Consider the following 12,221-nt stretch of genomic DNA (forward strand, 5'->3'; position numbering starts at 1 on the left):
CTCAGGATACGAAGCAGCACACATCATCTGTTTGCTCCTCTGAACACTGCAGCTATTAGAAAGGAATCCATTCCCTTTAACGACCGAGGTCTTATGATTCTGATTCATCTACGGCGCATCAAAGCCCAAGATCGCCGAGACATGTGATGTAATGAACCAATTACATTAACTCTGCTTGTTTTTGCTGCAGTCGCTCCACAGACTGTTGCTCATTGTGCCTGCTCTACACTTTTACATACTGTACTTTTCTCCACTCTGAATATCTTTGCATTTCGATTAGATTCAAGTGACAGGCAGTTGGGGTGCCACACACTGAATATGTTAGCAAAATCAACTCTCTCATGCATCCAAATGGTAATCCCACCAAATGGCATACATTTGCGAGGCGATCAATCAAAAACGTAGGCACAACAACACGGACAGCTTCGAAATCATTTGTCATTTGTTATTATGCTATCTGACTATTCTTTCCAAATGGCGACAACAGAACTTTTTTAGCCTAATTGCAGCTGCGGATTTCTAATCAGGCACCAGACACTGTTTACAAATTAAGAACTGGCCATTATCTGCTGCAACGAATTTTAGGACAGCTAATTAAAAGTGAGTGACCATTTTTTGGCATGGTTTCCAAATGCAGGATTCTAAACTGTGAGTTGGATGAAAAACAACAACGGTTTGTTTTCTCTGCCTGATCCTTGACATTTTCTGCTGTTACACCTTTACAGGAGGACTCTGACTTTGGCCTATATATATATATATATATATATATATATATGTCCAGTTCTGGCTGATTATGTGGCTTTCAGCTGTGGTAAAAATATCGAAGTTGTGGTTTTGGGATGCTGTTCAAAGATTACTTCAATGCACACAGAATCTAATCTAATACGATAACATATAGACATCTTGCTCTGTTCTGTATGTTGTGTTGCTCTTATATTATTGCTTCTGCGCCAGTATTGTTTGCTACCTGTCTGCTTCAACTAACGCAATTAATCAAATGAAGACATTCTCAAGCAAAACAAAGCCATCGCTGTGCAGAGAGCAGTGCATGAGACATACAATGTACAAATACGCACATAAACAAAAGCCTGACCAGCACAGAGCAGCGCTGCTGTTCAGCATGCTGTTTATGCTCATTATTTTGTTGCTATGGATTCATCCTGTCACAGACCAGCATCCCACGTGCATTGCCACCAACATCAGTCACCGCTTCGTGGCAACTGCGCTGATTCCATACAGTCGTATGACTCATGCTATCTTTGCATCAGAGTCTTTATGACTTCTGCTTCTGCGAATGAGAAATGTGCAAGAATTTGATTTGATGATGCTATATGCAGAGTTTCACAGTGGAGCAGAGGGGGTTTTTCGTGATGACGGAACAACAATGTCTCTTTAGAAATATTAGCTGGTGAATGTGCTGCATTCTTGAGGTGAAAGTGGTTCACAAACATACGGACATGAGTTTCAAATCAGAGGCTCGCACAGAAAAGCCACCGTAGCAATAATAAACGGAGGCCGGGTGTAGATGTTAGCAGCCCGGATGTGCTGTCGTTTCAGGCATCATATAAAGTGAGTGTGTGTGTGTGTGTGTGTGTGTGTGTGTGTGTGTGTGTGTGTGTGTGTATAACGAATTTCTTACAATTTCACATGCTGTTAGTGAGCACAACTGTCCTGCATTGCAATGCACGAACAAACTGGACGAACTCCTCCTACATCTTCATGATTCGAGCGTTATACCTCCATCGATCAATATGTGCTGAAGTGTTAGCATAATGCCCACTAGCCTGCATCGCACATGCTAAAGTGTTAGCCTTACTATGTTAAGTTGTTGAGCCTTCCAGGGCAAGAGCGATGATTTGGATCTAGTTTTTCAATTCTTTAACGGTTGAACTAACGTTAATCCTCAAAAACCTGTTCCTTTTCTCTAACTGCATGTTGCATAGAAAATGCAGAATTACTGAAAGTACATGCAGCACATGCATTGACAGAAATACTCTACTGTTCCTCTGTCCTGCTTTTAAGGTCAACAATGACTCATCAATGCTTTAGGGAAGCATGACTCTTCCCCTCCATTACTTATCATCTGTGTTACAACAGAGACCTGTCCATGTGCCCTCTGTCCCCGGACCCCATAGACTCATGACAAAATGTGATGCTGCTGAGTGCTGCAAATGTGCCCACAGCTGAGATCTCAACAAAAGAGACTCCGTTGTGGAGGCGCTCGACCGGGCCGATGGGTCAAACAATGGTGCTCTGTTCCAAATATGTTGTTTGTCACATCGCCTGCGTTAACTTGTCAATGCCGCCGTTGTTTCGCTGGAATTCAACTTTATCCCACATCTTATGCAACTGGATATGTAGTTTTACTCATGTGTACCGTATGTTGGGCGTTAGTGAGCTTAGTCAAGGTGTTTTGACTGACGGAGCGGGATTAACATTCCTCCACTGAAAAGACTGACAACTGATAGAGAGGGCACATCCAGATTAATTAAAGTCTTGTTCATCATATCTGCTGAAGGGAAGTCGCCAGTGTAACTCCTCACTTAACAAAATAAAAGCCTGGTTGTTTTACAGGCTGGATAATCTGTATTTCAAAGCCACTGAATTATGAACTATTGAGATCTTCTTCCCAAGCCAACATGACATTTTATAAATGAAGTTTTTATGCTAACAACATAATAAAGCCTGAAGCAAAGCACATATAGGGGACATAAATCTCCGCATATATCAACATGCACTGTAGGCCTTTTACCTCCGATTAATATTCATGCATCTTTGATCTTGGTGGGAAGTGACTGATCACTGAGAGCAATGATCGTCTACGTTAAAGAGGAGGGAAAAGGCAAAGGCGTTTCTGGAGGAGTGCCAGTGTGTATTTATGACATGCCATTCTAGAGCTGTGAGAGATATATTGGGATCTTGTATAAGAAACTCTCACCGTGCACCATAGGTGGCCCGCGCTTTCTTTTCCTGCCTCTAGAGGAAACAAGTAAACCAGCGATGTGGTTTCATGTTCATAATTGAGGTAAACACGCCATGCTGTCTTTCATAGAAGGAGAGAGCCACAGGTGATTGAGACCAACACACACACAAAGCAAATGAACATTATCTCCATCAGAAGCAAACCTGTTCCTCATGATCTGCCTCAAGCTGCCGCCACTACAATAACCTGCACAGTATTTTGTGAATAATCATCTTTATGGCAACTCTATTATAACTTAATAGCTTATTAAACTGTCTCCACTGTCACAGGGAGACTCATAAGAATCCTCATGGATCTCTGGACGGCCATGAAGAGAAGCAGTCTAGCTGATTTGTTTCATAGATCGCAGATTGATCAGATCTTTGACGATCCCCCGGAGTTTGCAGCCACCTCCGATATTTTATTGCCCCGCTTTGCGCTTTACGCACAGCAGAAATACTGAACCAATGTGGGTCTTTCTCTGCAGATTTCCCCTTCAGCATTCAAGAGAAGACACGGCCGTGGTGTCTGGTGAACTGACAACAGTGTCTGTTTAGAGACTGAAGCTCCGCAGCCGCCGCCAGCAGCCGGCGCGTCTCCTGACTCCAGCAGCGGCCGCTTCTCCGGAGAAGAAGCAGCTCTGCTTTGACTCTGTACAAAACTCGACTTCCTCGTATCGGTGAGCGAGAAGTCCGGGTTATATAGTGCTCTAAAAATAGCTCTGGTTTGGCCCAATGGGAGCCAGAGAAGCTTCGGACCGTGCGCCAACCACAACAGACAGGATGAGTCGGCTCTGGCTCGGCATTGGCCAGGGGTGGTCTGGTAGGCGGGTGGTACGCTCCTGAGAGCCCATTGGTAGACGTGCCGAAACGTAATGTAATCACATGGGGGTGGGTTTGTCTGTAATTTTGAATCGGGGGGGAAGTTTACAGTGCGCTGACGGACTTTTGGAGAGTTCGGTGTTGTGCGCTCTCGGTGCGTCACACGCTCAAAACCTCCGCTGGAAGCGCACGACTCCAGACCATCATACATGCAAATACAGCCAAGGCTCCAGCTTCTCTCCGAGCACAGCAGGCTTCGCTTTCTCCTCAAGCTTGAATTCGCTTCGACTCGTGGCTGCATCTTAGGAGTGAAATGGATGTCATCCCTATGTGTAGCATCTTTCAGGAGCTCCAAATTGTGCACGACACCGGATACTTTTCAGCGTTACCGTCTCTGGAAGAGTACTGGCAGCAGGTAACGAGTCATTCCCTCCATCTGAACGCGCAGTTTGACACATCGCCCCGTGCTCATGTGCGTGCGCTGTGTGATTTCTCCAAACTTGCTTTACGCTGACAGCTGCAAATGTCAAAGTTATTTATGTAACTCCAGGTTCGTTAAGATCAGTTTCCCCGTTAAAAGTCGACTTGCGTGCGTTTGTAGGGGAAGTGATGCAAGTTCCCTTAATGACAGCTCTCTTTAACATCCCTGTGGCGTTTCCACATGTTCCGATCGTGTGTCTATCACAACGCAGACACTTTGTAGCCAAGGGCTGACACTTTATGGGATTATCTTGACAATATTCCGACAATACTAATTCTTCGGTGACTCGTAGTTTTGCTGTTTCGTACCTTCTAGCGTGCGTGGAGTTGTTCTGTGGCGAGGTTTGCTGCTGGATATATTGTTACAGATATTTTCGGCTCATGCTTGCATGTTGTCGGCTTGTGATTAAATGAAAACACGCCGTGGTGCAGATTTAGCGACTGAATGGCGAGCCGTGCGTCTTTGCGCGTATCTCCTCCTCCTCCTCCTCCTCTCCTTCCACTCTCTCTCTCTCTCTCTCTCTCTCTCTCTCTCTCTCTCTCTCTCTTCCTCTATGTCTCTCGCTCGCTCTTGCTCTGTCACACACACACAGATGAGAGAGTGACAGGCTGACAGAGAGAGACTGATTTCTGTTCCAGTTTGGCTCGACAAAGCGGCCCCTGGATGACAGCGCGGCGGAGTTTTAGACTGGAAACCAGGGGAGGGCCCACGTCGCTTCTTGTTCTGGTTCGGATATGAAATGAATTGAATTGGCAGCACGCTTCGGTCCTCTTCTATCTCTCCCTCCATCAGATCTCCTCGGGCTTCGGGCCAAGTCGCCCTCTCAGGCATTTAAAGCTCGCCTGGGATTTATGCAGCACTGCTGACGAGAAACATTTGTCTTGAACGCATCCTCTCTCATTACCAAATGACCACAATGTTCCCACAATATCACTATTTTAGACATAAAGCGTGCTTGTGATAAGTCAGAGCGACATGTCCCACCTGTCTGTCCCTGAGTTAAAGCATATACATGCTTGATTGACACCTCTCCGTGCTGTATGGACATGTAATCCAGCGTGCTGCTGTTTGCTGAATAATGAAATAATCCACAGATGGAGCCCTGCGCACAGAAACTCTTAAAAAGAAACCAGAGAATTTTCTGTCTTCTTACCTCACTTGTTAACTATCTCACACCCCCTCAGATTTATCATGTGACCCCAGGCTGGTGGATACGACCGGTCTGCTCGGGCCTCTTAAAATAAAATTTGTCTGTAAATTATAATCTGCCTCATTAGCAGATTGCACAGGCCTGCTGGCGGCCCTCGTATCTGGCCTGCGCTCGCTGACTGCAGTGGGTTGAGGAAGTGCTCTCTCACTTCCTTTTCAAAGAAAATAAGCCCACAATCCACAGCGGCTCTTGCAGTATTCATGCCAGGCTTTTTATGGACCCCCGTGAACCAGACCTCCCTCCTCTCGGTCCCTGGTGTGCTATGTTATTTCTAGCGATGCCTCCAAATGCATTATTAAATCCACATTATGTTGAATAATTGATAGATTTAAAAGATCTACAAGCACTTCCCTAACCCAATGGGGGGCTCTGTAGCATATGTAAATTTCATGACCAACCTCGACACGCACCTCCACGCACTTACTCGCACACACACACACACACACACACACACACACACACACACACACACACAGTGCGAGTGTTCGCCGGTAAGAGCACCTTGTTCTTGCATGCTCTCAGAAGGAAATGTGCTGCTTGTAATCTTCCCTGATATGGCCTCAGAGGGCACCCTTAGAACGTACTTGACTATCCTCTGCATAGGACATTGTGTTTGCCTTGTTCCTGCAGGCAGGAAGGAAGCAGGGCCAGTGGCATTACAGTGTCACAGCATTTCCCCCTGCTACTCCTCCTCCTCCTCCTCCTCCTCCTCCTCCTCCTCCTCCTCCTCCTCCTCCTGCTGCTGCTAAGAATAAACACAGTGTGTAGAAGAACACCAGAGTTTGTGTTTCCAGTGAACAGAAATCACTTTTTTGGTGTTTTCGGGACTTTCCAGTCGTGTTACAAGCCTCAGGCTCTGTGCACCCCTGAACTCACTGCTATCTTCCCTCCATACAGACGTGCCTCGAGCTGGAGCGGTACCTCCAGAGCGAGCCCTACGTCTCAGCCACCGACCTCAAATTCGAGAGCCAGGAGGACCTGTGGAGCAAGCTGATGCTCGCCTGCGGGGACAAGTCAAACGAGCCGGACCCAAAGATTCCCCACATCAAGGAGGAGGAAGACAATCAGGACAGCCAGCACCTCGACGCCGGCGGCTTCAACTCCGACGCCAGCAGCGAGGCCTCAGACAGCTCCGAGGAGCTCTCCCCCACCCTCGACTTCTCCTCCGGCTCTTTGACTGACATTCTGGGAGATGGTGGCGAAGACCTGGGCTCCGCCATCATCAGCACGCCGCCGTCCTCACCCGAGCTGGGAAAGGAGGGCTCTGTCACCCAGGTGTGGAGTGGGATACAGACTGTGCTGCACTCACCTGGGAAAATAAGGACTGGGGGCATGGAGAGGACCCTGGAGAGGTCAGGGCTGACCAGCGGGGAGGCGTCGCCTGACGGCAGGAGGCGGGTGCACAGGTGTCACTTCAACGGATGCAGGAAGGTGTACACCAAGAGCTCACACCTGAAAGCACACCAGCGCACACACACAGGTAAACATGCTTGACACTCAGACGCTTTAAACGCTGTCATGTAAATGTCATGAGTGTGTGGGGGGGGTGATGCTGCCCTGACAGGTTATGACATCACGGCTTTAAAGCACAGGAAGCCTCTCGAAAGTGCCAGCAAAGTGAACTTTGGTGTCGATTTCTCGCTCAAAGTGCTGAAAACACTCCCACATACTTTGAATAGTTCGTCAGGAGGAATGCCCTCAACTGTGACCTAATTCACACAGAGGAACGTGACTTCACGCAGGGGGGAGGGAGAGACGGGAGGGAGGGAGGGAGGGGGACGGGGAGACGGGAGGGGGAGGGACGCTCTTTTGTGGCCGAGCAGCACCCAGAGGATGTGGATCCTGAAAACAAATCAACAGTTCTCAGATTTCACCATGGGAAAAGAGAGTCGCCCGTTTGCATCCACAGGAAAAAAAAAAGAGAAATTATGGGAATCTGACATTTGCAGTGTTTGGTCCCGAGTTCAAATGTGAGCACTTTCCCTCGTCACCTTTGACCTCTGCCAAGCTGTGCCGCCCATTAGCAGAGGAAGTCACATTCCTAGCATCCTTTGCCAACCATGTTAGCCACATGGTTAACGGCCTTTAGGACCGTTACGAACAGTCTCTATTTTCTCCTGCAGCTCTCCCCCAATTATATAAGCCGTCTACTCGAGCAGCTCCTTAAAGCTGCATACCACAGCTCTCAAGACCACACGGCACGAGGTTGTTTTTCTCTTCAACTCGCAGCCGTCAGCCCAATCTGATTAGCGGCTACTTGTACAGGATCACATTTTCTCTGAAGCCAGCATTGTAAAAGCCCTCAGATAAGTAAGAACTGTGAAGACTGGCTGCATATTTGAGGAGTTGAATGTCAAATATTCTGACTTTTTTGATTGATAGCTGAAAATAACTGCAATTATGGAGCTTGTGGGAGGATAAATAATTGCATTGAGAGATAAGTTAAGACTTAACTCAGCACGAAACCTGCAGAAACCTGTTTGTTAAGGACAAAAAGTGGCCGAGCATGTGCACAAGGCTTTCAATGGTGGCGTATTTCTGAGGCTTTGAAGTCTTTAAACGCTTTGCATTTCCTGATGAATGTTAATTTCTTGCTTCCGTTGGGGATGTTTGCAGGTGAGAAGCCCTACAGGTGTTCATGGGAGGGCTGCGAGTGGCGCTTTGCACGAAGCGATGAGCTCACCAGACACTTCAGGAAGCACACTGGAGCAAAGCCATTCAAATGCAGTCACTGCGACAGGTGAGAACGCCGCGAAGCCAGGACACGCTCATGAGAGCTGACGCGTGACCTGGGCGACCTTCAGCAAGTGCAAAAATGCAAAAAGTCAGATTGTCAACGTTAAAAGCAGCCAAGGAAGTCGAGAGTTTTTTTTTCTTTCTGAGCAGGGAGTGAGACGGGCCAACATCTTAGTGAGCTATTTTTATCGTCCCCATGTGGTAATGGGAGACAATGGCATTAGACAAAGCCATATAGGCTGTGACAGGAAGCTGGACGAGCGTGATGCGTGGGCTGTTGCCCTGAACGGATCACATTCATGCCATATCGTACAGCCAAGCAGGAAAGCGAGCAAACGGCTCAAGTCAGTCTTCTAATTGGATGAAAAGGACTCCAGAAGTGCTCACAGGTGCCTGCAAAGCTACCATCACCAGCACTTTCATCTAAATGAAATCCAATTTGACCAGTAGTCCGGCTGATTGGGCTAATGAGAAGGAAAAAAAGGTTGTTTCCCTCACGAAGAAGCTGCTTCTGCTCTGTGATGTATTAGAAGCAGCTCTTTTCGGCTAGATTCCATTTATCTGCCTGTTGCAGCAGGGCTGAGCATCCTGGAAATAATGCATGAATGCAGCAAAAAGCAGAGCTTTTTCCATTTTTGTCACACAGTTTGAATTATAATAACTTTATTCAGCGTACAAAGAGAAATCAGACAGCGAGGCAAAAGCAGATGCAGGTTTATTTTATGAATTCAGCTCTGACACCCATCAGCTCAATCTTCTCTCCATTTTCCCCTCTCAGGTGTTTCTCCCGTTCTGACCACCTGGCGCTACACATGAAGAGGCACATCTAAGATGGCCTCTGCGTTGAGAGCTCTGTGGGATGATTCTAGTTGATTGTCCTGACCTGTGGGGGATCAGCGAGGCCGGTGTGTCCTGGGAGCGTTAACAGGGGCACCGCCGTGTTCCAGTCAGCGGAAAAAGATGAAGCAACGCAGGCTATTATTTGCACCATACTTAGTGCCTCCAACACCTCGCTGTGGTGATTGCTCTTGAAAGGCTTTGACGGAGGAGCGGGAGGGCGGGGAGAGACTTGAGGAAGTTTTAGAGAACGGGAAAAATCTGGGCCGGAGAAGACGAGGAGAGACTCTTCTGTATGGTGTTTGACGCTTTTTTCCTGGAGGATTATGGGACTCCTGCCGGGGTGCCGTTCCTCCAATGACAGTGTGTTTGCCTGTGCGCATGGGGACTGTGAGTGCCTGCGACTGGATGCCTGTGCTGGCTTTATGGAGCGGATGGAGCTTGCATTGTGGAACTGCGAGAGTGAATGACACGGAGGGGGTGGCGTTAGGCGAGGGAGGTTTTTGGGGGGGTGTTTGTGGTCTCACTGAGAATGAATGCAAGGGTTCTGTCTGTGCTGTCTGAGTCTGTTGGCTGTGGAGGGAAGTAAGGGGCCGTACGGTGGAGCTAATTCGCTAGAGAGCGCCCCCTTTCGGCCCGGATGTGGAACTACAGCTCCCTATTCAAACACGGGAGGTCGTTTTGTTTAGTGCAGCTATTAAATGTGCAATGTATTATGTAGCCTGTCTCAAAACATAAACGCTAGGAAGCTCATTTTGTTGTCCATTGTGTAAGCTCTGTGTCTAAAAAGAAAAAGAAAAAAAACAACGGTTGTACACAAACAGTTATTGCCATTATAACAGAAGTTGCATGGGATCTGGGGATGTGTTGCTCACCTGTTTGCTTATAGGACAACAAAATTCCATTCGAGAGCAGCTACCTTCATATTACTCAATATCATAGTATTGTACAAAACACATAAGGCAGTCATTTTGTTTTGTTTTTTGATGTTTTGGGGATACCACTATTGCTTGGCAACTGTCTTTCATGGGATTTTTGTTCCTTTTTCTTCACTTTTGCTCTTCTCTTTTATTCTATCTGTAAATGCACTGTTGACCTTACTGATGCCTTATGTAAGTGGCCTTGTCCTGTTAAATAGATCTCTCTCTCACACACACACACACCACACGGGGGTTGCGAATGCACTAGCGCGTTATTGAATTGCTTTATAAAGGCTCTGATCCATACAGTCGCACCTTTGCTCTTATGTCTCGCGACAGACTCCTCTAAACTCCTGAATAATAAAAAAAACAAAACTATATATCAGCTTCATAATGACTGCCATTTTTACATCTCTGTGCGTTATTTGTTGGAATATATTAAAACTATATCAAAACTAAATCATATTCTCCAAAATGACCCCGGTCTGAGACAGAATTGTGGAGCTCTTGGAAAAGCAATTCGGTTTTGTAAAGGTTTACTACTATGTAGTGCGAGGCGGTGTGAATGCACTTCAGATGGACTGTAACTTGTTGTCAGAGGTACAGAGTCTTGGAAATATGTTCTCATGAAATGTGGCAAGCTCAGCCACCAGAGTTTGTCAAATTTAGCGCAAAGAAAACATGAACAGTTCGCTGTACGGGCGAATATATATGTCTATATGTCGACATGTCAGAAGCTTACAGTCTTTGAAGAAAAGGACGCGTCCTCCGGAAGAATGACGACACTCTCAATCATGAGTCTGTTTTGATGTTGTTTGTTTGGCTAAGTCTCGCCCGCAGGGTGAGTCAGTATCTTTAGTCCTGGTTTACACAACCCGTGATCTGACTAAACGGTACCTAAACCGGTCTAACCAGTTCAGCTGAGCTGCGCTGCAGGTCTAGAGGTTTCTGTCTGCGTCTGCAGGTGAACTGAGATGAGACCAGGACCAGATGTATGTCTGTTCCAGCTTCACTATATGCATGTTTTAACTTCAGTTTCTGTACATGACTCCAACGCACTCCTCTGTGGGTTGGTAAAATTCTCTAATCTTTCGAGTTTATTGAACTCTCTTCAGTTTCACAATTGGATGAAGTCCTGCACTACTTTCCCTTCTAGAAAACGTTTTGGAGCCGCAGCGTTTTTACTGGATAATACGTTGTGTTGAAGAGTCAGACATATGGACGTGTCAGAAGAAGAACTTGTCTGTTTTTTGGGTATGGCTGGTTTAAGTGGTCGTAAACCTTGCTGATGTGCCGCTCAGTAGTCGACCCCCTGTAGGCAGCCTTGTTGTAACTCAGCAACTGTACAGATGAACCTGGTCAACATTAAAGAAAGTCCATACACTGAGAAATGTCAAAAATGCAAAGATATGTACATTGTAAAGTAAGAGAATTTTGTAAAGGAAGCTTCTATTTTGAAAGGGTATGGGACCAAAAACAAGTGCAGTGTGTTGTTTCTAAAGATGAACCAATAAAGACGAGAGGCTCAAGAGTTATTGTAAAATAGACACGCGCCATCCTCCTTCATTTGCTTCTGTGACACCTTGGTTTTTGATTTGACTGGAGAAAGGAAGAGCAAATGTACGTTTAGAAAGGCATCAGCTGCGTATACACCTGTGGCCTATCATCTTTCAAGAAAAAAAACGACTAAAAAAAAATTCTTTTCAGACGTGAATTGTTCTGGACACTTGAATTGTCATAATTCGGCATTCTGGTGCCCGTTAAGTATTATGTTTTTTTATTTGCCATGTGATTTCTTTCTCTCAACTTTTCAAAGACCTGCGAAGACACCCTATCTTTAGCTAGAGAATCTTTATTGGATAAACGTGGAGATGAAATATGAGGCTCTATTTTTGTTTGTTTTATGGCATAACAAGATTTTTTCATTTGAAATTGTTTTGTAAAATAGTTTCTGTATGAATGTATTTTTTATTGGAAAATCGATAAAAAGACTTTATTGGATCTACATGTGGGTTTTGTTTTCTTTCTCCGGCAGCCCTCCCAGGACACAGTCAACCAGGAAGTCTCTGTTTATGGGATATTCAGATTATTCCCAAAGGGGAAATTATCTCTGTTACCCCCTTTCCCCACAGAGGAGTCGGGGTCAATGCAGAACTGTACCACACTGGCAGCGGTTCAGTGAGCAGACCCACATAGTCGGAGGGCAGTCATCCGTAATGGGTCTTACTTTCCTAGTTTTGGTCACCATTGCTAC

General features: G+C 46.2%; 1 protein-coding gene across 1 annotated transcript; it reads left to right on the forward strand.

The window, feature by feature from the left end:
• Positions 1–3,892: 3,892 nt before the first annotated feature.
• LOC139338974 (Krueppel-like factor 6) lies at positions 3,893–11,514 on the forward strand. Its single transcript, XM_070974355.1, has 4 exons — positions 3,893–4,198; positions 6,372–6,954; positions 8,091–8,214; positions 8,989–11,514. Exons 1-4 carry the CDS (start codon positions 4,097–4,099, stop codon positions 9,038–9,040), a joined length of 861 nt encoding a protein of 286 aa, XP_070830456.1. The 5' UTR covers positions 3,893–4,096; the 3' UTR covers positions 9,041–11,514.
• Positions 11,515–12,221: the final 707 nt, after the last annotated feature.

The sequence above is a fragment of the Chaetodon trifascialis genome, chromosome 11 (genome assembly GCF_039877785.1).
Source record: "Chaetodon trifascialis isolate fChaTrf1 chromosome 11, fChaTrf1.hap1, whole genome shotgun sequence".
NCBI lineage: Eukaryota > Metazoa > Chordata > Actinopteri > Chaetodontiformes > Chaetodontidae > Chaetodon > Chaetodon trifascialis.

What these genes read in the sequence shown, in the direction of transcription:
- LOC139338974 (XM_070974355.1), top strand. Translation starts at nt 4,097, where the DNA reads ATGGATGTCATCCCTATGTGTAGCATCTTTCAGGAGCTCCAAATTGTG. An exon ending in TGGAAGAGTACTGGCAGCAG is followed by an intron (nt 4,199 to 6,371) that starts GTAACGAGTCAT and finishes CCCTCCATACAG; the next exon opens with ACGTGCCTCGAGCTGGAGCG. An exon ending in AAATGCAGTCACTGCGACAG is followed by an intron (nt 8,215 to 8,988) that starts GTGAGAACGCCG and finishes TTCCCCTCTCAG; the next exon opens with GTGTTTCTCCCGTTCTGACC.